Here is a 24440-nt window from a genome sequence, read left to right as displayed (position 1 = left end):
TCAGGAGGCTAAAATATTGGAACTTCAACTTCATCAGTTTCAGTCATTCCCATGAGTATTCAACGTTAATTTCCTTTAGGATTGACTGGCTTGATCCCCTTGCAGTCCAAATGGACTCTCAAGAGTCTTCTCCAGCAGCACAATTTGAAATCATCTATTCTTTGGTGCTCAGCTTTCTTTATGATCCAACTGTTAAATTTGTATGACTACTGGAAAAACCATAGCTTTGACTGTAGGGACCTTTGTCAGCAAAGTGATGTCTCTGGTTTTTAAAACGCTGTCTGGGTTTGTCATAGTTTCCCTTCCGAGGAGCAAGTGTCTTTTAATTTCATAACTGCAGTCACCATCCCCAGTCATTTTGGAGCCCAAGAAAATAAAATCTGCCACTGTTTCCGCTTTTTCCCCATCTATTGGCCATGAAATGATGGGACCAGATGCCATGATCTTTGTTTTTTGAATGTTGAGTTTTAAGCCAGCTTTTTCACTCTCCTCTTTCACCTTCATCTAGAGGCTCTTTAGTTCTCTTCATTTTCTGCCGTTAGAGTGGGGTCATCTGCATATCTGAGGTTATTGATATTTCTCCTGGCAATCTTTAAAATCTTTAAAGACAGTCAGAAAAAAGAGGATTGGTTACTCTCAGAAGAGCAATCATTTGACTAACAACTCTTTTTTCACAGCAAAAATGGAAGCCATAAATAGTAAAATAATATTGTAAATGTGCTGAAGGAAAATGACTTCCAGTTTAGAATTACATATCTAGAGAAAATTTCCTTCAGAAACAAAGGTGAAATAAAGATGTATTCAGAGAAGCTGAAAACAAGAAAGTTAGCCACCAGCAGAAGGGCACTAATTCTCAAGGAGTATTATTCCATAGTGTTGTGGATACAGGAAGGAATAAAAAGCTTTAAAAATGGTAAATCTCAGTGACCATTGTCTTAGTAAGCATTGAAAGTAAGCATTTCAATCTTATGGGATTGAAAATATATATGGAATTTAAATTCTGTAAACATATACACCAACACTTGCCCAATAGGAACAATTGCATCTCACAAGAATCTTGTACAAAAATGGTCATAGCAGCTTTATTCATAAAGGCTTCAAACTGGAGACAACCCAAATATATTAGCCTGTGTCTCAGCCAGTCAGCGGAGAAGGCAATGGCACCCCACTCCAGTACTCTTGCCTGGAAAACCCCATGGACAGAGGAGCCTGGTAGGCTGCAGTCCATGGGGTCGCTAAGAGTGCGGATGCGACTGAACGACTTCACTTTCACTTTTCACTTTCATGCATTGGAGAAGGACATGGCAACCCACTCCAGTGTTCTTGCCTGGAGAATCCCAGGGACAGAGGAGCCTGGTAGGAGGCCGTCCATGGGGTCGCACAGAGTCGGTCACGACTGAAGCGACTTAGCAGCAGCAGCCAGTCAGAGGTCCTGTATTCAACACAGGAGAATGGATAACAAACTGTGGAATATTTATGCAATGGAATGCGACTCATAATAAAAGGGAACAAATTACTGACAGACGCAAAACTTCAGAAAAATTTTAAAATGGGTCAAGCAAAAGAAGCTAGACAAAAAAACGAGTACATAGGATGTGAGCCCTTTTATGTGAACAACAGACAAAAGTAATCTCTGATAATAGAAATTAGAATAGCGATTGCCTCTAGAAGGGCAAAGGGGTATCAGTGAATTTTTTGAGGTGATAAAAATGTTTTATGTTAATCGTGTGGTGGTTACCTGGGAAAAATTTATTACTCAAAATTAATCAAGCTGTAGACTTAAGATCTGTGCACTCTGCTGTAGTAAATAATACACCAATATAGTACTTAAAGGGGTTACACAACAATATATACAATCCTGGAGGGAGTGATGGTTGTAAACGGAATTAAATTATTCTTGCATTTTTCTCAAGGAGGGAAAAGATTTTATAAAATTAGACTTTGACAATCGAGGAGGCGCGTCATAATTTTTAGGATAACAACTAGAAATGTAGAAAAAGAGTGGGAACTCTCAATTGACAGAAGCAGAGAAGGAATAATAAACAGTAATTAATGCAAAAGAAGGCAAGGAGGATAAACAGGATTATAGGAAGGACAAAAAGCACCTTGGAAGAAAAGTTATGACCAACCTAGATAGCATATTGAAAAGCAGAGACATTACTTTGCCAACAAAGGTCCGTTTAGTCAAGGCTATGGTTTTTCCAGCGGTCATGTATGGATGCGAGAGTTGGACTGTGAAAAAAGCTGAGCGCCGAAGAATTGATGCTTTTGAACTGTGGTGTTGGAAAAGACTCTTGAGAGTCCCTTGGACTGCAAGGAGATCCAACCAGTTCATTCTAAAGGAGATCAGCCCTGGGTATTCTTTGGAAGGAATGATGCTAAAGCTGAAACTCCAGTACTTTGCCCACCTCATGCGAAGAGTTGACTCATTGGAAAAGAGGGATGCTGGGAGGGATTGGGGGCAGGAGGAGAAGGGGACGACAGAGGATGAGATGGCTGGATGGTATCACCGATTCGATGGACGTGAGTCTGAGTGAACTCCGGGAGATGGTGATGGACAGGGAGGCCTGTGCTGCGATTCATGGGGTCGCAAAGGGTTGGACACGACTGAGCGACTGAACTGAACTGAACTGAATATGAATTGATGTAAATGCAACCACAGTATATCCATATACGTGGCTGTGACACTTTGCATAAAGGTGGAATCCGCCAGAGAGGTTGTAGAATGAGGAGAGGAGAGGAAACGACAAAAAATGGCAGCGGTCTGGTCCCTCTTTCCTGTCGCTTCCCTTGCCCTCCTTTTCTGAGCTCTCTTTCCAAAGGCTGTCTCAGTTTCCCTTCTAGTCCCTCACCATCAGTACTTTCCCTGAGTCAATCAACATACATACTCATATCCGTTTCTTCTGCTTCAGCCTCTGTGAACCACATCCAGACATGTGGTGTTCACAGTCACCCAAAATCCCTTCCTACATGATTTCGGTTGCCTTTTCCATTTCACTCGCTGATGGCAAAAACAGCTTTTAAAGGCTGCATTTTTTGAGGGAGAAAAAAGTAGGATTACGGTAGTTACATTTACTGAAGAAATTTAAAACAGAAAAACTGTCCCAGGAGAAAAAAAAATAAAGAAAAAACACCTCTAGCAGAGGATGGTTTCGATCCATCGACCTCTGGGTTATGGGCCCAGCACGCTTCCGCTGCGCCACTCTGCTGTTGCGGCTGTCACTCCCCTAGAATCATAGAAAGGTCTCTAGATGCCAGCCACACTAATTTCTTTACACAGCGCTCTCTAGTGTCTGCAAAAGGGCGTTAACGTCTAACCTGTTCTTATTGGCTAGTTACTGACATAGCAGGCCCTTTTCATTGGCTCAATAAACCGGTTTGCCAAAGCAAACCAATAGGCACAAGCAGCGGAGTACGGCGGGAGCCAATCGCGCTGGAGTTTGTTGGGACACGCCGGCAAGCTGCCTCTCCAGTTGTCGGCTCCCCAGAGGAAAGGGGCGGTTGGTGTGGCCTCCATTGTTCGGGATCTAGGACGCCATGAGGTAAGGGTTGTGGGGTGCCCTGGAGAGGTTTCAGGTATTCGACCGAAAACTTGAGGAAGTTGGTCCGAAAGGAGTCGGCGGACTGGAAAGGGCCATGTACCTGGGGGTTGCACGGAAACCTGAGAACTCCGGCTCTAAGAGAAGGGGAGGTCGGGGGCAGTGGAGGCGGGGAAACTTGGCCGGGGATGGGGGGTGGGGCCCAGGAGTCGAGAGGCGGTTTCGACTGTTCGCTCTCTGGGGGGTTCAGATGAGAGGGTGTCCTCAGGTTCCAGGAGGAGCACCCCCACACCTCCTATTTAGACTGAGACGGCTGGAACGTGTCTCATTCATCCTCAATGCCAGTTGCTTGACATACACGATACGCCTGATAGATGCTTTTACTACATGAACGAATGAATAAGCAGTCACATTAGTCTGCGAAGTATTAGAGTTGGCGGGACTCGGCGATTATGGGATGTTTCTTGTAGGGCTCTCTTTAATGTGGTTTGATGTGATTCAGTTATCCAGTCATGGGGAGTGAGGCTGGACATTTGGAAGGTGTAGAAGTGTAAGTGAGAATGGGATCCTTTGGCTTCCAAAGGGAAGTGCAGAGCGATAGAGGTAGGTTAACTTGAAATCATACGGCCGGTACCGAGGAGCTTGCTTCAATGAGATGAAAAGAAAGTTAAAATATGTTAATAATGCATTTCTAGGGGTGACAGAGGCCGCGGTCGTGGCGGGCGCTTTGGTTCCAGAGGAGGCCCAGGAGGAGGGTGAGTGCCAGTCCTTAGCATCTGTGCCCGTTGGTTTCCGTTTCAGTCATCTAAATAGGAGTGGAGTATCTTACCTGCCTTGTTGAGATCCAGCTGTAGTTTGGAAGTATTCTTCTCATGCTCTCTTGATAAATGAGTTTGGCCCCATTATGTGAAGTCAGTTTGATTTATGTGGTGAGTAATCTGGATTGTTTTTCCGCTTTTTAGGTTCAGGCCCTTTGTGCCACATATTCCATTTGACTTCTATTTGGTGAGTACCCTGGCTCTTCCCTGGTGGCTAAGAGGTTAAAGTGTCTGCCTCTAATGTGGGAGACCTGGGTTCGATCCCTGGGTGGGGAAGATCCCCTGGAGAAGGAAATGGCAACCCACTCCAGTATTCTTGCCTGGAGAATCCCATGGACGGAGGAGCCTGGTGGGCTACAGTCCATGGGGTCGCAAAGAGTCAGATACGACTGAGCGACTTAACTAACTTAACTTTGGCCACTATTCAATTGTTGTTTCTTGGAACCTGGTGTCTCCCTGTTAATGAAGTCATGTGGTAGTTGGAGTAGAAAAAGGGAAGTTTTGAGTCATCTGTGTTGCTTTACATACAAAAAAGTGTAACCTGGGTGGAGAAGATAGGTCCTTCGTTACAATTGACAGTAACATGATTATAATCTTTGTTCTGAACAGTTAATTGTATCACTGCCTTATCTGTTAATATTAGGGTCACAAGAGTATAAGTGTTGTAGAATTATCTCTTTTTTTGTGTTTTGGCAACAGAAAAATCTGTTGCATATTATTTTTGGCAAGTAGTATATAGTATATTTCTTGTTTAGTGTGAAATGGCTTTTCCCCGGGTCAAGCCAGCACCTGATGAAACTTCCTTCAGTGAGGCCTTGCTGAAGAGGAATCAGGACCTTGCTCCTAATTCTGCTGAACAGGTATATTCTGTTGGTTTTCTTCCTGAGATTTCATGAAGGAAGCTAGAGAAGTAAATAGCTACTTGGTGAGGTTACTGTTGTCAGAGCCTGAACTCCACAGGTTTAATCATTCTTATTTTTCATTGTGCGTAAAGGGAAAGCATCAGGTGAATGTATAAACAGATTACATGTGCGTTCATATTATTATTGGGGAATCTGTCTTTGGGATCAAAGTTTTCTCTTCTGGCATATTCAAGGCTGGGAGGTCTGGGTGCTCTCAGAATCCGGTATAGGTGTTGATTCATCTCCTATTGAAGGAATTGGGGAAATAGTCAAACTTGATGAAAAGTTGCTTGGTATTTCACCTGAGGATATTTTTGTTTCCTGCTATTTTTCAGGCCTCTATCCTTTCCCTGGTGACAAAAATAAACAATGTGATTGACAATTTGATTGTGGCTCCAGGGACATTTGAAGTGGTGAGTTTTTGAAGATTTAGTCCTAGGAAAGGGAAGTCATGGAAGTGTGAAAGTTTCCTTGGTTCCTGTCGCTTGATTCTTCAGATGCTTATTTAAAGCCACTCTTGGAATGGGAAAGTACAGTAGAATTCCTTTGTCATGCTGGTCTTAGGGACCAGATTCATCATTGCTATCAGCTAGCCGTAATGAATCAGGCTTTTCATTGCTCATTTTGGAATATGATTTGAACTCTGCTACTTCCAAATCTGGGTAATAAGCTTCTCACTTGTAAGTTTTGTTTTTTCTTTCTTAAATCCCTTTTCCAACAGCAAATTGAAGAAGTCCGACAAGTCGGATCATATAAAAAGGGAACGATGACTACAGGACACAACGTGGCTGACCTGGTGGTGATCCTAAAGATTTTGCCAACATGTAAGTGTGCCTCTCTTTGGCCACAGCAGCAGAACATAGCAGTTGGATTTGAGGCATAGGGATTTAAATGGTGTGCTGTATGTGAAAGAATGTATGACCAGTTACTGCAGGACGGACTTTGCTCCCCAGGGGACATTCAGCAATGTCTGGAGATGTTTGAGGCTAACGTCTTCTGGTAGAGGCCAAGGTTGCTGCTAAGCATCCTGCAGTGGACAAGACAGACCCTACCTCCCAACCCCAAACAAAGAATTATCCAGGCCAAAATGGCATTAGTCCCACTGATAAAAATCCCTACTGTGGAAAAAAGTGTGTAAAGGAGGAGGTGTCATCGAGCCTTCAGTTTCTCTGTTTTTACAAACTTCCCCTTGCAAAAGTGTGTATTCAGTTGCTTTTCGTTGCTCCGCAGGAATCAGAGTGCAGAGTAGCTTTGAGACATAGAAAGTCTACTAAAATAATTATAATCTTCATTATCTCTTTTTCTCTTTCAATCTAGTGGAAGCTGTTGCTGCACTAGGAAACAAGGTTGTGGAGAGCCTAAGAGCACAGGATCCTTCTGAAGGTTTGAGTTTGTTGCTGAACATGTAATACAGTGGTCATAGAAGCCAGGTTTATAAGTACATTTAACAAAGTCAGGTCAGGCTAGAAGGAAGAGTGAGCACAGAGTTTTATGTTGGGGAGGTTTCTAGCGGAAATCACCAGCGTTCAAAATCTAATTGATTTCCCTTGCTTTTAAAATTCTGTGTTCTCAATTCTGACTCTGGACTGTTGCTGTTTTTTAAAAACCTGGGACTTACTAGTGATCCAGTTGTTACGATTTTACACTACCAATGTAAGGGGCATGGGTTCGATCCCTGGTTGGGGAACCAAGATTCCATAGCCAAGTAAATAACAAATAATAACAGATAGATAGATCTGTTAGATAAATCAGTAGATAAATACAATATCTGTTCCCCTACCCTCATCCTGGATTTACCTTTGGTCATCTAATGGAAATGTGAGTGCAACTTCTGATTTTTCTTCTTTCAGTTTTGACCATGCTGACCAATGAAACTGGCTTTGAAATCAGCTCTTCTGATGCTACAGTGAAGATTCTCATTACAACAGTGCCACCAAATCTCCGAAAACTGGACCCAGAACTCCACTGTTAGTCCTTTTATTCCTTTGCTGTAAAATTTGGGGGAAATTAAAAATGTGGTATTAAGTGCTATTAATTTATTTCATTTGTTGCTATTTCACATGAGACCTTTTGGGGACCCAAGTTTACCCCCAAACTTTGCTGTCTTCCTTTGTAATTTGGAAGCAGTTTTATCAGCTTGCTAATGAAATTGTCAAAAACAGCCAGGCCAAGAAAAGCAGTTTGAGGACTTAATAAAAAGGACTGAGGAAATATTTATGGAGGGGGTAGGCTTTTGGAGAAAACTGGGGCTCTTTCATGCTTCCAGATCTGGTTTAGGGGAGGAACAGTGATTTGGGGATTTGCTGATCTGGGGACATGGGGATTAGTTCAAGGGATTACTAAGTTATCCTGTCTTCCTTCTGAGTTCTTGGAGCGTGGCAGTGGAATTGAATTGCTTGCTTAGTAATCGGAATGTTTCATCTTGGTGGATGTCATGCTTGTCTTCTAGTGGATATCAAGGTGTTACAGAGTGCCTTAGCAGCCATCAGACATGCCCGCTGGTTTGAGGAAAATGCTTCTCAGTCCACGTGAGTCCCTCCCTATTTGAGTGATGATATATCCTAATCCTAACTACATTGAACAGCCTGATAACCCAGTCTTTCTCTGACAACTGTTTTAGACTGATTTTCTGTCTGGATTTTGATTTTTTTTTTTACCTGAAGTACTTGGTAGCTCAACTGGTAAAGAATCCACCTGCAATGCAGGAGACCCCAGTTCGATTCCTGGGTTGGGAAGATCCCCTGGAGAAGGGAATGGCTACCCACTCCAGTATTCTGACCTGGAGAATTCCATGGACTATATGGTCCATGGTGTTGCAGAGTCAGACATGAGTGAGTGACTTTCACTTCACTTCAAGCAACTTAGGTTGAGGGAATGAAGGGAATAATTCTGGCAGTAGCTTCAGCTCTGTGCCTTAGGTATAGAAGTAAAATCGTACTGCTTTAATTTTTAAGTTATAGAAGGCCCGTCTTGTACAGTGTATCCTTGTAACATTTATTTTATAAGTAGTAGTTTGTGCCTCTTAATCCCATGGCCCCTATTGTGCCCCTTCCCCTTCTCTCTCCCCATTGGTAACCACTAGCTTGTTCTCTGTATCTGTGGGTCTGTTTCTGTTTCCTTTTTGTTATATTCACTGATTTGTTTCATCATCTGTTACTGCTTTTAATTCCTGGTGCCTCTTATCTTCAGAGTTAAAGTTCTCATCAGACTGCTGAAGGACCTGAGGATTCGTTTTCCTGGCTTTGAGCCCCTCACTCCTTGGATACTTGACCTACTTGTAAGTAATGAAGGGCAACTGGAATTCCTGATCCACCCTATGAGTCAGTAGTTAGTCTGAAACCTACCATAAAATGAAACTTTGGTACAGATTAAAAGAAATCTTGGAGGAATGGAGGGACCAAAAAAAAAAAGCAGCAGCAATCTCATTAGTGGATAAGAAATCCAATAAAGATTCAATGTTCATTATTTCTTGGGCTTTTGGAGTATTCAATTAAATGGGAGTTATTACTGTTCCTTTATCTTTTTCATTACTGTTGTCATTAATGTGGTAAAGGAGAGAAATTACTGAATGAGCAGTCATTTCAAAACTGCTTCTTGAACATGAAAGTTTTCTTCATGATGGTTTAAAGTTTTAATTTGTTTGAAGATAGAATTGCCACTTTATGGCACACTTACCAGATTTTCTTGTAGGGACACTATGCCGTGATGAACAACCCCACCAGACAGCCTTTGGCTCTAAACGTGGCATACAGGTACAGCATGCTGCTTTGGGGTTGGGGTTTGACTGTAAGTTGTCTTGTGTGTTCTTCTAATACCTCTCCATGTTTCAGACGATGCTTGCAGATTCTGGCTGCAGGACTATTCCTGCCAGGGTCGGTGGGTATCACAGACCCCTGTGAGAGTGGCAACTTCAGAGTACACACAGTCATGACTCTGGAACAGCAGGTACTGGTGCAGCTCTGAAATGGTCCATTGTGCCCCCCTCTTGAATATCCCGTGTCAGCAAAGGAAATGTGATCTTAGTGGTCAGAGATTTGGGGGTTCTCACAAATTTTGGTTTTGAAATTAAGATTTCTTCATCTTTCATGAAAATGAGAAGGTATTTTGATTCTCTTTGCTAATTTACTCTTACTTTGCTCTCCCTCAGGATATGGTCTGCTACACAGCTCAGACTCTGGTCCGAATCCTCTCACATGGTGGCTTTAGGAAGATCCTTGGCCAGGAGGGTGATGCCAGCTGTGAGTGGCCACTGTGGGGCAGGGGTTCATGATGCTCTGTGGTCTACAGAATAACTCTGCTCAGTGCTCTTCATGTTTTCACTGCGAAGGTCATGACTTGGGATGTTGGGCTGCTTGTCTGAAGTCACCTTTTTTCTCTTCTAGATCTTGCTTCTGAAATATCTACCTGGGATGGAGTGATAGTGACACCTTCAGAAAAGGCTTATGAGAAGCCACCAGAGAAGAAGGAAGGAGAGGAAGAGGAGGAGAATACAGAAGAGCCACCTCAAGGGGAGGAAGAGGAAAGCATGGAGACTCAGGAGTGACCTCCGTATCTCTTCACCTCCCCTTTTTTACCCAAGGGGAAGACTGGAGCCTAAGCTGACTGCTGCTGGGCTTTATGTGGTGGCATTTCTGAGGGAGTAAGGGAGACAGGAAGGAAGATTTTTAAAGAAAGACTCTCTAGAAGGAAGTGTCATTCCACTGGGTTCTGAAACTGTCTTAGTGATCAGAAGTCTCCCGTTTATGACCTGTGTCATCCATCTACAGTGAAGCAAGATACCAACTTTTCTTCCTAATATTCTAGAATCCCCAGCTCCTGAAACCTCTCTCAGCCAGTACTTTGTTGTTGAAATGTTGTGAACTGTGTTTGGATTTTTTTTTTTTTTCTAAGAAAAAAGATTAAAGTACTTCCTAGTAGGGCTCTTGGTACTGTTTTTCCTTGGCATCTGGCAGTTGTTATTCTTCCATTTACTTTCTGTACTCTTCACTGAAAATGATGGTACTTGAGTTTTTTCATTGTGAATGCTAGATCTCAATTTGAAGCTATATTTGAATTAATGTAGAAGACTCTTGGAACACTTCCATATACCAGAGTAAACTGGAATACCATTTAAGCATTTATTGAATGAAATATTTCTAGTAACACTGCTACAGTAGTCAAGCCAATGCAGTCAACAAAAGGGAGTAAATGGTTCATTCACCTTGACTTTGCCTGTCCTTTCCTCTCAATCCTTAGTGTAAACAAAGGAAAATTGGAAGTCACAGAGGACATTCTGCCCAGGTCCAACGACCTGGCATGTAACAGGAAGCCCCTCCCTTGTTAATGAGGCTCAGAGATGGTACAGGAAGTGGGCCTTGACACAGAAAGAAAAATGCAGAAGCCTCAATTCATTCCTACAAGTAAGAGCCATAATAAATCCTTTGGGATCCTGAGTCCTGCTGTACACAGGTTTCTTTGGGCCCCACATAAATGGGTAAGACTCTGAAGTGTTTCAAACAAACCACAGGGCTGCCTTTTTGATGTCCCAACACCTACAGGGAGTCCTAGCCGAGACAGGCAGCTGGGGAATAGTAGTCATGCTACACTGTGGCCATGGGCCATCTTCTGGCCTGTTACTTGCTTGGGGAACCAGAGGGGTATATTCCTGAATCCAACATTGCTCTCCTTCGGGCTGTTTCCTTGGCCACGCTGTGGTTTAGCCTTCTCAGCCGTTCCTACAAAACAAGGTTTGGAATCAGGTAACTGCCCTGTCAAGGGTTTAGAGCTTGCTGTCAACTAGGTGCTGGAAAATATCTTAGGCTTGCTTCATCAACTCCCTTTCCCCAAAAACTAAAAATGACGGTGACTTTCATTGTGCTGGGGACTTGACACCTTTTGAAAATCAGAAAGTACCTTGGATTACTGTTGGCAGGAAACTCCTTTACCTGGGCATTCTGGAGGATGTTATTGACCAAGACGACTCGTCGTCGGGCATTAAGGAGCTTCTTCACATAGGGGTCGAGATCCAGGGCCACTTTCTGGTCCTCATTGATACGGCACAGTTCTGGGAGACAGAAGGAAGAGGCAACTAAACACCTAATGGCCTTGTTCTTGGGACAAGTAAGCTAGTAAATGTTACGGAAAACACTCTTTACCACATGGATACTGTCACTAGAAACTCAGGAGTCAGTCAGCAGCCCTAGAAGCAAGTGGGAGAAACCCAGCCCAAGACGTTAGCAAAACAAGGTACTGAAGTCAGTTGTAGGATCCTGGGTATACAGGGATGCTTACTCACCGGTGGCTAGGTTGTCAATTTGTTCCCGGAGCTCTACTTGGCTCTCTCTGCAAAGAGGTACGAGGCCTACACGGTCAGACAGTTAATGGAACCAAAAACCTCCCCTGTGTGTTTCCCAAGTGCTTAGAGAAGCCAGCTTCTGCCTCCACCTGCACGCCGCCCCGCCAGTCGGCCCCGCCTCCAATCTGTTTCCCCACTTCTAGTCCCACCGGAACGCCAGCGAACTCATCTTGCCTCCGCCCTTTCGTGGTCCCGCCCCTAAAAAGCCAAATCAAGGAGAGGCCCCGCCCCAACCTGCCCTCCAGGGCACCTGACGGCGTGGACGTGAGAGTCAAGCTGCTGCACAGCTGGTCTCAGGAACTCGAGGAGCCCCTCGGCAAAGAGGTCGCGGCCTGCGGGCCCCGCCACGGGCGTCCCTGCACCGGACACAGCGGCGGAACTAGCCCCCGCCATCACGAACTGCCCTTACGCCCGGAACCTGCCGCGAAGGCCGCCGGGAACTTAAGCCGCGCCAAAGCGCCGCCAGGGGGCGCCTGGGGAGTGCCGGCTCTGACCCTGCCAGGGGGTTCTGGGAAATGCAGTCTCTGGAGCCAGAGAGGCGGGGCGGGACGGAGAGAAGCGAAGGGACAGAGCCTAGAGCTACTGGGAGTTGTAGTTCTTTGTAGGCTTTGACGTGACTGGTGGAGAAAGTTTCCAGACTTCAAGAGCTGAAAGTGAAAGTGAAGTCACGCAGTCGTGTCTCTTCGCGAGCCAATGGACTGTAGCCCACCAGGCTCTTCTGTCCATGGGATTTTCCAGGCAAGAATACTGGAGTGAGTTGCTATTTACTTCTCCAGGAGATCTTAGGGATTGAACCGGGGTCTCCCGCATTGTAGGCAGACGCCTTACCGTCTGAGCCACCAGGGAAGTCCAAAGGAACCGTCTTGGGGGTGATACTTTTTGTTTTCTCCAAAGTTGAAAAATAATTGCTTACATACCCTATTGTTCATAGTTTTCCCATGTTAATTCTGTGGGAAATCCAAATGATAGTCATAGTATATTTCTAAATTTAAGTGTATTTTTAATGACACTAAAACATATACAAAACTGAATCTGAATATTATTCACCCTTAAGAAGGAATGAAATTCTGGTGTGTGCTATGATATGGGTTAAATGTGAAGACATTATGCTAAGTGAGATAAGCCAGACACAGAAGGTCAAATATTTAATAGTCCTGCTTATATGAAGTACCTACAGCAGTCAGATTCATGCAGCTAAAATGTGGTTTTGTCTATCAGAACAGTGTTGTCAGGGACTGAGGGGAATGGGAGATTTGTTGCTCAACAGATACAGTTTCAGTATTGTTGTTCAGTCACTCAGTCATGTCCGACTCTGTGACCCCATGCACTGCAGCATGCCAGGCTTTCCTGTCCATCACCATCTCGCGGAGCTTGCTCATACTCATGTCCATTGAGTCAGTGATGCCATCCAACCATCTCATCCTCTGTTGTCCCCTTCTCCTCCTGCCTTCAATCGTTCCCAGCATCACGGTCTTTTCTAATGAGTCAACTCTTTGCATCAAGTGGCCAAAGTATTGGAGCTTCAGCATTAGTCCTTCCAATGAATGTTCAGGATTGAGTTCCTTTAAGATTGACTGGTTTGATCTCCTTGCAGTCCAAGGGACTCTCAAGAGTCTTCTCCAACACCACAGTTCAAAAGCACATCAATTCTTTGGAGCTCAGCCTTCTTTATGGTCCAACTCTCACATCCATCCATGACTACTGGAAAAACCATAGCTTTGACTAGACAGACCTTTGTTGGCAAAGTAATGTCTCTGCTTTTTAATATGCTGTCTAGGTTGGTCATAGCTTTCAGTTCTAGAGATGAGTAGTGGTGATAGTTTCACCATAATGTGAGTTTACTCAATGGCACTGAACCTTACACTTAAAAATGATTACAGTGCTAATTTTTATGTAATATATATTTTGCCACAGGGAAAAAAATTTAACCTGCATGTTTCCATATTTTTATTTTTTTCTACCTTCAAATAGTTTCCTTACTTTGTTTTTCATGGCTTTCCAGAGAGTTTACATCTCTTGTTGAACTCTCAACAAGAGGCACAGCCTTCTGTCTCTAAAATGCTAATGTGTTCCAGTGGCTCACAAAAAAATGGGCATCAAAATATTCATTCTTGAGATTTGATGAAATAAAGTTCCTATTTTAAGGCAAGAAAACTGCTTGGGAATTCCTCGGTGGTACAGTGGTTAGGATTGTGTACAACACTACCCAGGACCTGGGTTTAATCCCTGGCCTAGGAACTAAAATCCCGAAAGTCTTTTTTTGTCCACATCTCATGGCGTGCCAGATTTTAGTTCCCTGTTATTGTTGTTACTCAGTCCTGTCTGACTCTTTGTGACCCCATGGTCTAAAGCACAGGCTCCTCTGTCCTTCACTGTTTCCTGGAATTTGCTCAAATTCATGTCCATTGAGTTGGTAATGCTATTTAACCATCTCATCTTCTGCCACCCCCTTCTCCTTTTGTCTTCAGTCTTTTTCAGCATCAGGATCTTGTCCAATGAGTTAGCTCTTTGCATCAGGCGGCCAAAGTATTGGAGCTTCGACTTTAGCATCAGTCCTTCCAATGAATATTCAAGGTTGATTTCCTTTAGGATGGACTGGTTTGATCTCTTGGCGGTCCAAAGGACTCTCAAGTGTCTTTTCCAGTACTACAATTCAAAAACATCTTTTCTTCAGCACTCCACCTTCTTTACGGTCCAACTCTTACTGTCATGCGTTTCCCAGGTGGTGCTAGTGGTAAAGAATCTGCCTGCCAATATAGGAGATGTAGGAGCCATGGGTTTGATCCCTGGGTCAGGAAGATCCCTGGAGGAGGGAATGGCTACTCCCTCCAGTATTCTTGCCTGGAGAATTCCATGGACATGGACAGAGGAGCCTGGCATGCTACAGTCCATGGGTTTCTAAAGAGTCAGACATGACTGAGCAACTAACACTTTCACTTTAGTTCTCTGACCAGGGATCAAACCTGTACCCTCTGCAGTGGAAGCACAAAGTCTTAACTGCTGGACACCAGGGAAGTCCCGTGGGCCTCTTCTCTTCCCTCTTGTGTCCAGTGTGTGTCTGCATTATGAGTTAACCAGATCTTTACCATGGCAGAAATAGCTGCTCAACCATACATTTTTTGTCTTCTGACACTAGACTTGTAATTCCTTAGAAGATTACATTTCTTTCTCAGTCCTGTAAGACATCAGGATGACCCACCGCTCACCCTGTACCTGCAGATATCTTTGGTAAACTTTATGTGCAATACCAATATATCATTCCCTTAAAGCTAGCGATTGCAGCAGGACAGACTAAGCCAGATGACCTGCAGAGATACCTAATGAAAGTTCTTAGCTTAAATGCTTACTTATGACCTAATTAATATTACTAGCTATCTTACTTGTATTCTGCCTATTTTACAAGATTATTGTTTATTCCATTACCAAATGTGTGACTAAGCTGCCAATAAAAATAGTGACAACTAGGCAACTTGAAACAATTGACCAAATATGTACTTCTGTAAGATAAAAGGTTGTAAAAAAAAAAATCAAAAATAGTACAGCATAACTCTAGATATGAAAGAAACAAGAGGGAAACATTATCCAGGCCATAACAGACTAGTAAGACAGATGGTCCAGAGGCTTTTGGATACTGTTAACAGGGGCCTAGTCCAGTAACAGCACCTTGACTGGCCCATCAATGAATTCCTTGCCTGACCTGGGAATGAACAGCCTTCTTTATGGTCCAACTCTCACATCCATACATGACTACTGAAAAAACCATAATTATACGCACCTTTGTAGAGGACTGGAAAATAAAGGATGTTGCCCGCTACCCAGTTCTATAAGAATCAAGTCATTAGCCACTGTGGTCAGTGACCTACAGTACATCCAGAAAGGAGTTCAGGATAAGGATGAGGTATTTTGTGCTCTGGGAAAATGAGGAGAACTGGCCCTTAGTTCCAAATTTTCAGGAGAAACTTTATGAACTCAGTTTCTTGCATCTTCCCATAGTTAGACAAGTGCTAAAACTGTACCCCTTGGTCAAAAATCACATAAGTTCTAGCCTTCCCCCTTAACTCTTTGGAACAGTCCTCAGAGCTTTCTGAAAGACTGTCTCCACCTTACAATTCCTGCTGCTGCTGCTGCTAAGTCACTTCAGTCGTGTCCAACTCTGTGCAACCCCATAGACGGCAGCCCACCAGGCTCCCTCGTCCCTGGGATTCTCCAGGCAAGAACACTGGAGTGGGTTGCCATTTCCTCCTCCAATGCATGAAAGTGAAAAGTGAAAGTGAAGTCGCTCAGTCATGTCCGACTCTTAGCGACCCCATGGACTGCAGCCTACCAGGCTTCTCCGTCCATGGGATTTTCCAGGCAAGAGTGCTGGAGTGGGGTGCCATTGCCTTCTCCGTTACAATTCCTAGATGGGTTTGAATAAAATTTTCCAGTTCTTTCTTAGATTGACTGTTGATTAATTTTTTTCATTGACAACTTCGTCCTCAGGAATAAAGGTGTTTAAATCATTGTGGGAGAGTGGTGGTCAGCAGCTGCAAACCTGAGACTCAAACCACGGCAACTTTTAAAACCTAGTACACTTTTTGTTGTTTTCTGTGTTTGTTTCTTTGTATTGTTCCTTCTAGAGATTAGAGGTAAAACTCTCAGGAGAGGCTGGGGTCTTATTTTGGGAGTAAGCAGCAACGAAGTGGGTAGCTAGGGCAACAACAGCCGGCTTTCAGTAAAGGAAGCCCAGGGGAAAAAGCAGCCTGAGTGCTGAAGAGGAAAGGAAAAAGGTCAAGTCCCTGGGTCCTGCGCTGGAGACAGAGAACAGGGGCTGGCCTTGGCTGGAAACGAGATGGATGGCCCATGTCTAGACAGGAAGCCCCCAAGTTAGGCCACAGTCCTTTCAGATACGTCTTCAAAGTAATGTCGCCAGACTGAGAAAACAGAACAAAAAACCCTGGGACACTAGGTAAATTAGAATTTCAGATAAACAACAAATAAATTTTGTAATATAACTATCTTATCTAGTAATTCTACTTCAAAGGCTGGTTCTCTGAGGAAAATCACTCTGTGTTTTGTTTTCACGCTTTCTTTTTCACTCCTTATCACCTTGAGTTAGCTTTTTTTTTTTTTTTTTTTTAGTTAGCTGTTATATCTCATGAGGACATTGTATCAACCTCCTGACTGACTGATCTTCTTGCTTCTAGTCTCTCTACCTTCCAGGTCAGCCTGCACTCTAAAATATCAGTCAGATCACATAATAACCCTGCTCAGAGAAAACAAATGCTGAAAGGGACTTTAGAATCCATGTTTTCCTGATTCCTTGGACAGCTCTGTGAAGGAGACTGGGCAAGGATCTTCCAGAAACCCTGACGTTTGATAACAGATTGAGAGCTGGTGCTGGTTCAATTATTCATCCTCTAAACACTTATCAAATTCCAGGGATAGTGGCACTCAGTTCTCACCTCAAACTGCACTCCTCCCCGCCTGTGCCCGAGTCACATAGCGGTGATCTCCTAGTCCTCGGGTTTCCCCCAGAGGCTGAAGGAAACGTGAGTCACAAAAACTCCCTGTTTCTTCTGTTCCTGAGCTCCCAGCCCCTTGTTGTTGTTCAGTTGCTTAGTGGTGTCTGATTCCTTGTGACCCCATGGACTACAGCACACCAGGCTTCCTGTCCTTCACCATCTCCCGGAGCTTGCTCAGACTGATGTCCATTGAGTCAGTGATGCCATCCAACCATCTCATCCTTTGTTGTCCCCTTCTCCTCCTGCCTTCAATCTTTCCCAGCATCAGGGTCTTTTCCAATGAGTCAGCCCTTTGCATCAGATGGCCAAATTATTGGAGCATCAACTTCAGCATCCATCCTTCCAATGAATATTCAGGGTTGATTTCCTTTAGGATTGACTTGAATCCTAAAGAACTGACTTTCCTTTAGGATTGGTTTGAACTTGCATCTGCGGACAGTGCTTAGGTTGCCTTGTCCCCTTCTTGCTGGATAGCTTCAGATGGTTCTGGGGGTACGTCCATAAGAAATCTCTGCACCAGGCTATGCTGAGTGCTGCTGTGGCTCAGGCAGTACAGCTGTTATCAAATCCAAGTTTGTGTGCCTGATGAACAGTGAGGCTGAAACTTCACAAGTTTGGGAGCAGAGAAAGGTTTATTGCAGGGCCCTGCAAGAAGAACGGGATGGCTCATTCTCAAAAGACCTGAACTCCACAAAGGGTCTCAGGGAAGAGTTTTTAAGGAGAAGGTGGGTGAGGGGAGCTGCAGGTTGTGCGCAGTTCTTTGCTTGGTTGATCATGAGGCAATAGGGTAGTGTCTCAGGGATTAACATATCAGTCATCATGCTTTAGTTGGTCTGGCGACTACAGTCTCATAGTCATCAAGTAATTAATTTTTTCCATTTGGTGGGAATCTTGGCATCTGTAAAACAGCTCAGGAAATTTCCATCAGATACTTTTATCTAGGCATTTTAGGGGGAAACTTAAGATTCTGTGATTACCATATGGCTGATTTATTGTTTAAATTCTTACCAGTTCTCCTGGCCCAACTCCTGTATTTTGCCCTTACAAGTTCACATCTTTTCACTCAATTCTTCTTCTTTTTTTTTTAATGTTTAGAGTTGTTGTACTATTTATTTATTTACTTTGGCCATGCTACATGGATTGCAAGATCTTAGTTCCCTCACCAGGGCCTGAACTTGTGCCCTTGGCATTAAAAGCACAGAGTCCTAAGGAATTGCCTGCCAGGGAATTCCTTCACTCAATTCTTGAGCCAGGATTTTGGGACCCAGGGGAGGCCTGGGAGACTACAACTTTTACAAGGAAGAGGCAGGCAGAGGAAGTGGGGGGCGGGGTCTGTCAAGAGTAGGTCCTACAAGGTCTTGTTTTATTGTTCATTACAGTGTCCTCTTCCTGGCAAGGTCAGGCTTCAGTAGCTGTGGAATCTGAGCTATAGAACCCAGGACACCTGCATATAAATCAAATGTTTTTCTATCATAGGCATTGTTGTATGCTAATTTTAAAAATCAATCCAGTTGTTGGGTGTGTGGTCAGGTACCTTCCCAGGTCATTCACCTTCCCAGGTCATTCAGTAGGTAAAGAGTCCACCTGCAATGCAGTAGACTTGGGTTCAATCCCTGAGTCAGGAAGATCCCCAGGAGGAGGGCATGGCAACCCATTCCAGCATTCTTGCCTGGAGAATCCCATGGAGAGAGGAGTCTGGCAGGATACAATCCACAGGGATGCAAAGAATCACACGTGACTGAAGCGATTGAGCACAAGCATGGGCTCTGGAGCTCAGGCTCAGCAGCTGTCATCTCCGTGGGCTTAGTTGCCCTGCAGCTTGTGGCATCTTCTTGGACCAGGGATCGAACCTGTGTCTCCTGCACTGGCAGGTGGATTCTTTCCTGCTGAGCCTCCAGGGAAGCCCTAGCAGTTTTCTAGGTATGGGAAGAAGCGAGAGTCTGGGCTTATTGAAATAATTCCTTTGAGGGACTTCCCGGCAGTCCAGTGGTTAAGACTCTGCGCTTCCACTGCAGGGAGCACGGGTTCCATTCCTGGTTGGGGAACTAAGACACCACAGGGCAGGAGGGCAGTCAAAAAACAGAAGAAGGTGGAAACTATTCCCATGCTCCTTAGTTATCAAAGGATAGGGCCAATATCCTGTTTTTCTCCATCCCGAATCCCCTCACGGTGCATCCTTGGGGCAGCTGCAGTGGCTGAGAGCTCGATGGCTAGACTCAACATCACTTGCTGACTGAAAGGGCAGGGCATTCTGGGTCCACAGCAGCTTAATGGCTGTCCTATAAATGCCACCAGCAACCCCCATCCAAATCTTTCCACTTTAGACACCAGCCTCTAGGCTAGCTCAGGTTTACCTGTACTTTTACCAGACTGGCTCTAAGTCAGAGATTCCCATAACCCCCCTCCTGGCGAAACTCAGATTTGGCTGCTTGCCACTCAAAAGCCAACACTGGAGACAAGTGATGGTAGGAATGGAAAGCTTGCTTTATTTTGGTGGCTGGCAACATGGGGAGATGGTGAACTCACATCCAAAAACTAACTCGGAGGATTCTGCTTTGACCATGTTTTTAAAGGGAGACTCATTTGGGGAGGGGTTCGGAGTCTTCATTCTGCTGCATGCGGACTTTCTTCTAATTGCTTGGTGGTGGTGGTGCGGTGTTCCTAGAATCTTGTGTTCAGCTTGAAGTCCCCATTCTCCACTTGAGTGGGGGCCTTAGTTCCTGCTGAAGAACTCAAACGCATTTTGTTGGAAAGAGTGTGAAGCTTCCATGTCCTCTCCAGGCATGACATTCTCCTCAAATCTCCATATGCTCATCAGCTGTAAACTCTTAGAATCAAGAGAGCTTTTGGTTTTTAGGAAATTTTCAATACATACACATGAATCATCGGCCTTTGGTGATTCATAGGCAACCTCCAGCCCTTCTCCCCTCCGTGGAGGCTGGGGAGTGGGACTGAAAGTCCCATCCCTCTAATTACCAGGTTGGTTCTCCTGTTAACCAACCACTATCCTTTCGCTGTTGTTCAGTTGCTCAGTTGTATCCGACTCTCTTCTACCTCATGGACTGCAGCACGTCTGGCTTCCCTGTCTGGTCCAAACCACTTCATTAACAAAACTCAGTCTCCAGCCCGTCTCCTGTCCCCAGATGTCTGGGGAAAGGAATGAAAGTTCCAAGGCTTTAATGATTTGCCTGATTGCCCTGGCAACCAGCCCCAGTCCACTCCCTTAGATTACCTGGAGCTTTCAAAAAGCCACCTTATTAACATAAAAAAAAGACATCTTTATTCGTCTTTGTTGTTGTGTCTCAGTTGTGTCTCAGTCCCTCAGTTGTGTCCAGCTTCCCTGTCCTTCACCATCTCCTGGAGCTTGCTCAAACTCACGTCCATCAAGTCAGTGCTGCCATCCAGGCATCTCATCCTCTGTCCTCCCCTTCTCCTCCTGCCTGCAACCTTTCCCAGCATCAGGATCTCTTCTAATGAGTTGGCTCTTCTCATCAGATGGCCAAAGTATTGGAGCCTCAGCTTCAGCATCAGTCCTTCCAATGAATATTCAGGACTGGTTTGATCTCCTTGCAGTCCAAGGGACCCTCAAGAGTCTTCTCCAACACCACAGTTCAAAAGCACCAATTCTTCAGTGCTCAGCCTTCTTTATGGTCCAACTCTCACATCCATACATGACTACTGGAAAAACCATAGCTTTGACTAGATGGACCTTTGTCAGCAAAGTGATGTCTCTGCTTTTTAATATGTGGACTAGGTTGGTCATAGCTTTTCTTCCAAGGAGTAAGCGTCTTTTAATTTCATGGCTGCAATCACCATCTGCAGTGATTTTGGAGCCCAAGAAAATATAGTCTCTCGCTGTTTCCATTGTTTCCCCATCTATTGGCCATGAAGTGATGGGACCAGATGCCAAGATTTTAGTTTTCTGAATATTGAGTTTTAAGCCAGCTTTTTCACTCTCCTCTTTCACTTTCATCAAGAGGTTCTTTAGTTCTTCTTTCCTTTCTGCCATAATGGTGATATCATCTGCATATCTGAGGTTATTGATATTTCTCCTGGCAGTTTTGATTCCAGCTTGTGCTTCATCCAGCCCAGCATTTTGTATGATGTACTCTGCATATATAAACAGGGTGACAATATATAGCCTTGATGTACTCCTTTCCCAATTTGGAACCAGTCCATGGTTCCATGTCCAGTTCTAACTAACTGTTGCTTCTTGACCTGCATACAGGTTTCTCAGGAGGCAGGTAAGGTGGTCTGGTATTCCCATCTCTTTAAGAATTTTCCACTATTTGTTGTGATCCACATAGTCAAAAGCTTTAGCATAGTCACAGGAAATTCTAAGGACTTTAGGACCTTGTGGCAGGAGCTGGACTGATGACCAAACGTATAATATGTCTTGTGTAAGTCCCATCATAGCACTCTTGTTTAGTTGCTAAGTCATGTCCGACTCTTACAGGACCAAATGGACAAGAACTGGACATGAAACAATGGACTAGTTCAAAACTGGGAAAGGACTATGACAAAGCTTTTCATACTGTTCATGAGATTCTCGAGAATAGCTATGACAAACCTAGACAGCATATTAAAAAGCAGAGACATCACTTTGCTGACAAAGGTCCATCTAGTCAAAGCTATGGTTTTTTCCAGTGCTCATGTATGGATGTGAGAGTCGGACCATAAAGAAGGCTGAGCACTGAAGAATTGATGCTTTTGAACTGTGGTGTTGGAGAAGACTCTTGAGAGTCCTTTGGACTGCAAGGAGATCCAACCAGTCAATCCTAAAGGAAATCAGTTCTGAATATTCATTGGAAGGACTGATGCTGAAGCTGAGGTTCCAATACTTTGGCCACCTGATGAGAAGAACCAATTCATTAGAAGAGACCCTGAAAAAAAAAAAAGAAGAGAACCTGATGCTGGGAAAGATTGAAGGAGGGAGGAGAAGGGGAGGACAGAGGATGAGATAGTTGGATGGCATCACTGACTCTTCACTTGCTCATGAGTTTGAGCAAGCTCCGGGAGTTGGTGATGGACATGGAAGCCTGGCATACTGCAGTCCATGGGGTCGAAATGAGTAGGACAGGACTGAGTGGCCTAATCTTACCCCCACTACCTGCATCCAAGCTTGCTCTGCTTGCTGATAAATCTGAGAGACTAGGGGTTAAGACAAGGAAGGGACTTTATCTGGGGAACTGACTGAGAAGATGGGAGGCTAGTGCCTCAAAATAACCATCTTGTTGAGGTCTGGATGCCAGGATCTTTTGTAGACTTAGAGAGAAAGAAGCAAAGAGGAAGGAAAGTCCAAGGCAGAAGAGAGAGGGAGAGGCAAGTAAAGTGAAAGGGTCTTCAGTCTTGCAAAACATCTCCAAGGGCATGACCAGTTTTAGGAAGGGGTGTGTTAATCTCTTCTATTCATAGGTGGGCAAGGTCAGATTAAGAAGAGGTGGCAAGAATACACAGAAGAACTATATAAAAAAGATCATGACCCAGATAACCATGATCACTCTAGGTGATCACTCACCTAGAGCCAGACATCCTGAAATGTGAAGTCAAGTGGGCCTTAGGAAGCATCACTACGAGCAAAGCTAGTGGAGGTGATGGAATTCCAATTGAGCTATTTCAAATCCTAAAAGAGGATGCTGTTAAAGTGCTGCACTCAATATGTCAGCAAATTTGGAAAACTCAGCAGTGGCCACAGGACTGGAAAAGGTGTTTTCACTCCAATCCCAAAGAAAGGCAATGCCAAAGAATGTTCAAGCTACCACACAATTGCACTCATCTCACACGCTAGGAAAGTAATGCTCAAAATTCTCCAAGCCAGGCTTCAATGGTACACGAACCGTGAACTTCCAGATGTTCAAGCTGGTTTTAGAAAAGGCAGAGGAACCAGAGAACAAATTGCCAGCATTGGTTGGATCATTGGAAAAACAAGAGTTCCAGAAAAACATCCACTTCTGCTTTACTGACTACGCCAAAGTCTTTGGTGGATCACAACAAACTGTGAAAAATTCTTCAAGAGATGGGAATACCGAAGGAGGGAACAGACAGAGCTGGACTCCGTCTTAGGCCAGGCTGTGAACATTAGGCTACACACATGGCCACCCTCCCAGTGGACTCTGAACTTTGTGCCCAGTGTCTATAGAAATGGCATGCCAATGGAAAACCAGACCCCTGGACAAAAGAGCCTCAGGACTTGGACTTGGACTCTCTGTTGCCTAAAAGAATATGCTAGTTGTTTCTGTAACAGAACAAAGGGGTAAATTCCATTATGTTTAAGACCACAGGCCTATTGATAAATACCCATTGTTTATCTAGTCTTGTGACACATGAATCATGAGTTAACTTTGATCATATCTCTCTTTTACCTTGTCCAGACTAGTTTCAACGAATTTGGGGAGGTGGGTTTGAACAAGTACACTTAGGCTGTATAAGGTTTTCACAAAAACTGGTCGGGGTCCTTGGCTAAGAGGAGACTCTGCCCTGGGCCGGGAAGGTGTAATAAACTGCACTCCGCTATCTGCATTGTCCTTCTGAGTGAGTTTGTTTCCCGGAACGTGTGGCTACAACATTTGGTGCATTGGCCGGGAAACTCCTCACTTTGAGGAGACAAGTCCCATTTGGGACTACTCCGAGGCCTTGCCAGTTGAATCTTCTAGAGGGGGGAAGGCGCCTCGCCCTTCTGGAAGGATTCTGCTTCTCAATGCCTGGACCTTTCATGTTAGCAGGTAGTGGATGGCAGCAGGGGAACTGAGCGCTCAGGTGAGGAGGAATCCACCCGGCAGGGTGGAAGCGGGGGCCTGATCACCCCCCTGAGAAGGACTAGAAGGGGCACAGACCCACAGGAGCCTGGAATAGGCAGGCGGCGATTGCATGGTACACAGGTCGACACGAGCATGCTAGGGCTTAGGAAGGGAATTTGTGAAGGTCATTTAGGAGGTGTGTCCACGCCGTCTCAGGGAAAATTATTACCAGCGATCGCCAGGGGATTTTTAGGATGGGAAACTGGTCCTTGTATGCTCACATTCTGCCCTCCCCCAGGAGGTGTCCCATCTGCTGTGAAGTTCTTGACCCATCGGAATTGTCAGGCTAGAAGGAGGGGGATACATAAGTGAGTATGAACTGGCTTTTCCGGAGACGGCCTGGGACGTGGGATATTTAACCCATCTATGTTTTCATCCGCACCAGATCAAGCCCACCAAGGCAGAACGGACTTTAAGGGAGAAACAGTCTTGGACCACGTGGTGTTCTGGTGCGGCCTTGCTGACCGGCAGGTGAAGACATGCGGATCCCCCTTCTCCCTCTGGGATCTGGCAGGATTTGGACAAGGATGACCTGCCCCTCCCCCA

At 44.7% G+C, this 24440-nt stretch overlaps 2 protein-coding genes and 1 non-coding gene across 3 annotated transcripts; 1 reads left to right on the top strand and 2 right to left on the bottom strand.

The window, feature by feature from the left end:
- Positions 3138 to 3209, bottom strand: TRNAM-CAU. Its single transcript has one exon. It is a non-coding gene; the product is annotated as a tRNA-Met (tRNA).
- On the top strand, positions 3402 to 10406 carry ILF2 (interleukin enhancer binding factor 2). The gene is made up of 14 exons (XM_005677489.3): positions 3402 to 3542; positions 4235 to 4294; positions 4502 to 4544; positions 5113 to 5217; positions 5595 to 5672; positions 5981 to 6083; positions 6577 to 6642; positions 7110 to 7226; positions 7709 to 7787; positions 8449 to 8536; positions 8950 to 9011; positions 9090 to 9204; positions 9407 to 9497; positions 9642 to 10406. The coding sequence occupies exons 1-14, from the start codon at positions 3538 to 3540 to the stop codon at positions 9800 to 9802; spliced, it is 1173 nt and encodes a 390-aa protein (XP_005677546.1). The 5' UTR covers positions 3402 to 3537; the 3' UTR covers positions 9803 to 10406.
- On the bottom strand, positions 10358 to 12062 carry SNAPIN (SNAP associated protein). Its single transcript, XM_005677488.3, has 4 exons — positions 11844 to 12062; positions 11534 to 11580; positions 11184 to 11302; positions 10358 to 10973 (listed from the first exon to the last, which is right to left on the bottom strand). Exons 1-4 carry the CDS (start codon positions 11984 to 11986, stop codon positions 10872 to 10874), a joined length of 411 nt encoding a protein of 136 aa, XP_005677545.1. The 5' UTR covers positions 11987 to 12062; the 3' UTR covers positions 10358 to 10871.

This window comes from Capra hircus, chromosome 3 (genome assembly GCF_001704415.2).
Source record: "Capra hircus breed San Clemente chromosome 3, ASM170441v1, whole genome shotgun sequence".
Lineage (NCBI taxonomy): Eukaryota > Metazoa > Chordata > Mammalia > Artiodactyla > Bovidae > Capra > Capra hircus.
The sequence above is the reverse complement of the archived record's forward strand: the minus strand, read 5'-3'. Positions and strand labels throughout refer to the sequence as shown.

Coding starts and splice junctions, on each gene's coding strand:
- SNAPIN (XM_005677488.3), bottom strand. CDS start 11,986: ATGGCGGGGGCTAGTTCCGCCGCTGTGTCCGGTGCAGGGACGCCCGTG. Junction 11,303..11,533: donor AATTGACAACCTAGCCACCG/GTGAGTAAGCAT, acceptor TCTGTCTCCCAG/AACTGTGCCGTATCAATGAG. Junction 10,974..11,183: donor ACATCCTCCAGAATGCCCAG/GTAAAGGAGTTT, acceptor CTTGTTTTGTAG/GAACGGCTGAGAAGGCTAAA.
- ILF2 (XM_005677489.3), top strand. Junction 5,218..5,594: donor CTCCTAATTCTGCTGAACAG/GTATATTCTGTT, acceptor GCTATTTTTCAG/GCCTCTATCCTTTCCCTGGT. Junction 7,227..7,708: donor ACTGGACCCAGAACTCCACT/GTTAGTCCTTTT, acceptor CTTGTCTTCTAG/TGGATATCAAGGTGTTACAG.